Below are 4,647 nucleotides of genomic sequence, written 5' to 3'. Positions count from 1 at the left end.
ATATATATATATATATATATATATATATATATATATATATATATATATATATATATATAAATTGAACAAATTTACAAATAGCAACAGGAAAAATATGAAGAATTCTTATGCATTATCATATACTTCATACTATTGTGACATTTATTACAGTGTAAACACAATCAAAGCCATGTCATCTTTTTTAAAAGTATAAATGGCATAAAAAAGGTTACTGAATAATTAGCCTTAACACAGGTCACACGGAAAATACCAAGCAAATAATGCTACGACCAAAAACGTATCAGTTCTTTGCTGCTTCAGACAGAAGAAGCCATCTTTCTTTCACCTCTTCAAACTTAAGAAAATAATATCATCCATTATGCCACCCAAGGTGACAAATCAAAAGCAATGAAAAACTTCAACTCCTTATGGCTGTTTCTGACAAGCTGTATGACTACAACAGGGAGATCATAAAACTTCAACTCCTTATGGCTCAATTATATTAATAACAGTATAGCTTAGCTCACGTCATGAAACATGACAATTGTCAACAATAATCTCCTTTTAAGCTTACCCACTCGGTGTTGTCATAAATAAGTTCCCCTCGAATCCAACACTATTAGCATAACACCATTAGGATAGTCCAAATTCAGAGCTCCCTCCAATTCAAAATTTGAAGAGAAATAAGTTTAGTAAGGCTAATTGGAAGAATATAAGAACACTGCAGACTACCGAAGAGGAAATTTTCAACCAGGTAAGAAGTAATTTAGTATATGTATGTTTCTACTTTCGAACTTAAAAATATTTAAACACTGCGTAATATAAAACAGAGTAGATCACAAGATTATTGGCAAAGCTCTTCAAAGAATCAAAGACATCATTGTATGTCAGAAATAATACAATTTACGCAAGTATTAACCAGATAATGAAACAATAACTCCCACCAAGGCATCCATACCAAGAAGAGAAGGAAATACTTGTAATTTAGAGCTCCAACACAGTTGACTACCCACACACAATGGTGGTCCATCTTCAAAACACAGCGCCCACCTGGTATAAAGCCAAAAAAACATCATACGTTTGCTGACTTATCTTCACGTGGCAATACAAAAAATGGAAACTTTTGCAAGCAATAAAACGCACAAACTGAACAATGGTGGCATCGAGGTGGCTTGAGCTGATTGCACTTCCGACAGTACCGAATCCGTTGATTGGGATCAGCCTGCACGTTACTAAACTCCGTCCCAACCAGCGGATCAGCCTCTCCTCTTTCCTCATCAATTGTAGGCCTCCAGTTAGGAGGAACGCTCCCAGGATCAGTAAAAACGACAGAGAAGTAACTCCACAACAGCATAACCAACTGCTCAACCAAGAGAAAAATTCCAAATTACAATATCATGCCTCAAAAAACCAAACTTCATGAATGCCTCATAACTAACTATACGTCTTTAAACCGCATTCCAGCATCCGACAAAAGGCCAAAGTCAAAATGAATTTCCACACGCACATTTCAAACATCATGCTCCATTGCTTCTCAAAAATCTCACTTTAGTAACATAGTTAAAGCAACAAACTTTTGCTCATCATATAAACCAAATAAACGATCACGATGCTAACTATTTCCGGCTATGACAAGATAAGGTCTAACAAATTTACAAACATCTCTCATACTTAAACTCAATTTCCCATAAAACAAATCAAAATATTGAAAAACCTAAAGATCACAAAATTCAAAAACAAAAATCAGCGCTAGAAGCTTACCAAACTATGAAACAAGATCAACACTAGCACGGCAACAAGAGAATCAAGTCCTCCAGCAGACAAAGCAGGGCCAAAATTGGTCAAAACAACAGCATAATAAGTCACACCAACGACCCCAAGAACCAACAGAATCATGATCGAGCCCAATCCTCGCAGAGCAGTGCAGAACTTGAACACGTTCCACGCCATCGTAGCTCCAGATCTATGCATACTCTACAAACTCACCACGATTCGCCCCCAAAGCTCGTTACTTTCCCTCCTTCACGTTGATCCCACAGACGAAACAAGACCCGGTGTTCTGCAAAATCGTCAATTTCCTCGAAGGAAACACATGGCCATGCCCCCACCCGACAACCTCGGAGCAGAAAAACTGTGTTTTGAGTCGCTGGGTTCCTTCCTTGTCGGTGGGTTCGGTGAATCTAGGGTTTATGGCGAAAATTGGGTTGAAAAGGGGAGATTTTGATTTTTGGGTGCAGAAGAAAATGAAGAAGAAGGAAGTGAATACAGCACCGGATAAATGAAAATACTGGTTTGTTTCCTTAATTATAATTTTAGTTTCTGTTTTGTTTTTATGTTTGTTTCCTTTCCTTCAAGGCATAACTTTTCACTCTTCTAAAAAAAAATAAAAAATCTATTACAAGAATTGACACAGGTTTTGAAAAGTGATAAGATATGATTTTAGCTAATAAGGTTGTAATAGTAGAGTATCTGCTGAAGATTTTTTTGGATAAATTATTGCTGAATTTTTTTAATAACTACTATTAATACCAGATAAATTTATGGAATCATTGATTACCTGTTAATTGATACTATTATTAGTAATTAATATATAAATGGGGGATGAAATATCTAACAACTGCATTATTTTGGTCAAATATCTAGAAGGTGAACATAGACTTGACAGATTCATATTACCTGAGTGAATAATTCTTCAAACAGAATAGAAAAGATGGTTCATGGAAGCTGAGTTTACAATTTGTTTGAATTATTGTTGTTGAAATTAATAAATTCTGTGTTAAGTATCAAATTTTTTTAACCAGTGCATGTGAAATTAAATTGAATACAAAGATTATACACTTTTTTGGTTACATGGAATGCTATACATTCAATTCAAGTTTAAATGACTTGAAATATTTTGTTTTATAAAATAGGATAAAAAAATCATTTTTGCAAAAGTAGATATTTTATAGAATATTATCAAATATTATTTTTAAAATTAAAATAGTAAAATATTAGTTCAATTAAGTTTAATTAATTATCAAGCTAACAACACTCAGTTCTAATAACTTAATAGTTAATTTGGTATAGAAATAAATATTAATTAGTTTCTTAAAGTATTGAGTGTTTTGGATTAAAAAATAATTTAGCACCTATTGAATATGTTTATCATCTAATTACTTATATAGAAGTTGTTTCTTTAATCAAAGAAAAAATAGAACTAAGTTATTTTTATATATAAATAATTATATTCATAATTTAAGAATTGGAGTCAATGATTGTGATGGTTTAACAAATTATTTTTCAAGTTCTCCTATTCCTCCAATGTTAAACATACCAATAAGCTATCTTGAAAAGGAATCCACTTTCTGGAATTTTAGTCTATCTATTTAGTAGTAGGATAAAATCACTTAAATGGGTCTGAATATAATTTAAAAAATTCAAATTAAAACTAAATTGATCCATTAATTTTAAAAATTATTTTTTGAGAAATTAATTTGGAGTTTATTTGAATTAATTTAAAACCAATTGTATATGCAAAATTAATTTAAAATTCAATTTTTGTTTGAATGACCAGGAAATATCTTCTTATAAGAAAGATCTTTCCGGTATTATATTAAGCATAAATTTTGATGATATGAATAATCAATTTCCAAAGCAATAATGTGTACTGGGGAATTAATATTTCGAAATATTATATGAGGGTGTTTTGAAATGTAAAATTCCAAAAGAAAATCACCTCATAAAATACATTGAATCTGAAAGGTCATGAAAAACAATTCAAGAACATGTAATATGAAAGTTTGTGAAAATCATTTATGTAACAAGTATTCTAAAATTATTGAATGATAGTTCTATAACGTGCGTTGTTTGTTGAGAAAATATATTTATATTCTCCATGGTACAATACAAGGTGTTTGAATTCCTTATTCTAAAATTTACAAATATATTTTCCTTTTTATGATATATACTGAACATTTTCTTTTTTTTAAAGAGTTGTAGTAGACTAGGAGTATTGAAGCATATTACTCACACTAAAGTAAAAAACCTTTTTATATTAATTATAGTTTATCAGGTATAGAAAATGAAATAATAACAATTTCATAAATATAAGAAGTTTTTCTTTGTTAGATCCGATTGTATAGAAAGTAATTTGATGACAAAATAGTAATAAATTATAAAGTTTTTCTATACCAATTAAAATAGTAATTAGTATAAAAAATGGTGTAGTGACAAAATTATAATAAATTAAAAAAATTTTATACCAATTAGACTTAGAATCAATATTGAAAATGATGAAGAATATTCTCTATGTCGATTGGTCACTATAATTAATATAGAAATAAAATTTTACAACCATTCTTCCCATCACAGTTTCACTTTTCCCCATGCTCTCATGCTTTCCTTTTCTTCTTCTCACTCTCTTGTTGACTGTTCATTGTTGTTCACTACTGGTGGCTCATCGCATTCGTTGATCACTCCCATGTTTTGGTGGTTCTCACGCATTCCCTTTTTCCTCTCATGTTATGGTTGCTCGTCGTTGGTGGGTCGTGGTTGTTCACTCTCGTTTGTTTGTGGTGCTTATGCATTCCTTTCTTCCTCTCGTGCTCTCGCACCTCATTGTAGTGGTCCTTCATTATTGGTAAAAGTTCATGAGTAAGAGTGGCTCGTCACTGGTGGGTTATGGTT

At 31.4% G+C, this 4,647-nt stretch overlaps 1 protein-coding gene across 1 annotated transcript in view; it reads right to left on the bottom strand.

The window, feature by feature from the left end:
• The window catches only part of LOC106779445 (probable protein S-acyltransferase 14), a 7,439-nt gene extending 5,137 nt beyond the window's left edge, over positions 1–2,302 (bottom strand). The window contains exons 1-3 of the mRNA XM_014667546.2: positions 1,741–2,302; positions 1,123–1,339; positions 938–1,029 (exon numbers count right to left, since the gene is read on the bottom strand). Of these exons, the coding sequence (XP_014523032.1) occupies positions 938–1,029; positions 1,123–1,339; positions 1,741–1,950 (519 nt within the window). The 5' untranslated portion in view covers positions 1,951–2,302. The remainder of the gene's footprint in view (positions 1–937; positions 1,030–1,122; positions 1,340–1,740) is intronic.
• Between the last annotated feature and the right edge of the window lie 2,345 nt (positions 2,303–4,647).

The sequence above is a fragment of the Vigna radiata genome, unplaced genomic scaffold, assembly GCF_000741045.1.
Source record: "Vigna radiata var. radiata cultivar VC1973A unplaced genomic scaffold, Vradiata_ver6 scaffold_281, whole genome shotgun sequence".
Classification (NCBI taxonomy): Eukaryota; Viridiplantae; Streptophyta; class Magnoliopsida; order Fabales; family Fabaceae; genus Vigna; species Vigna radiata.
Note: the sequence above shows the minus strand (reverse complement) of the source record. Positions and strands in the feature narration are given on the sequence as shown.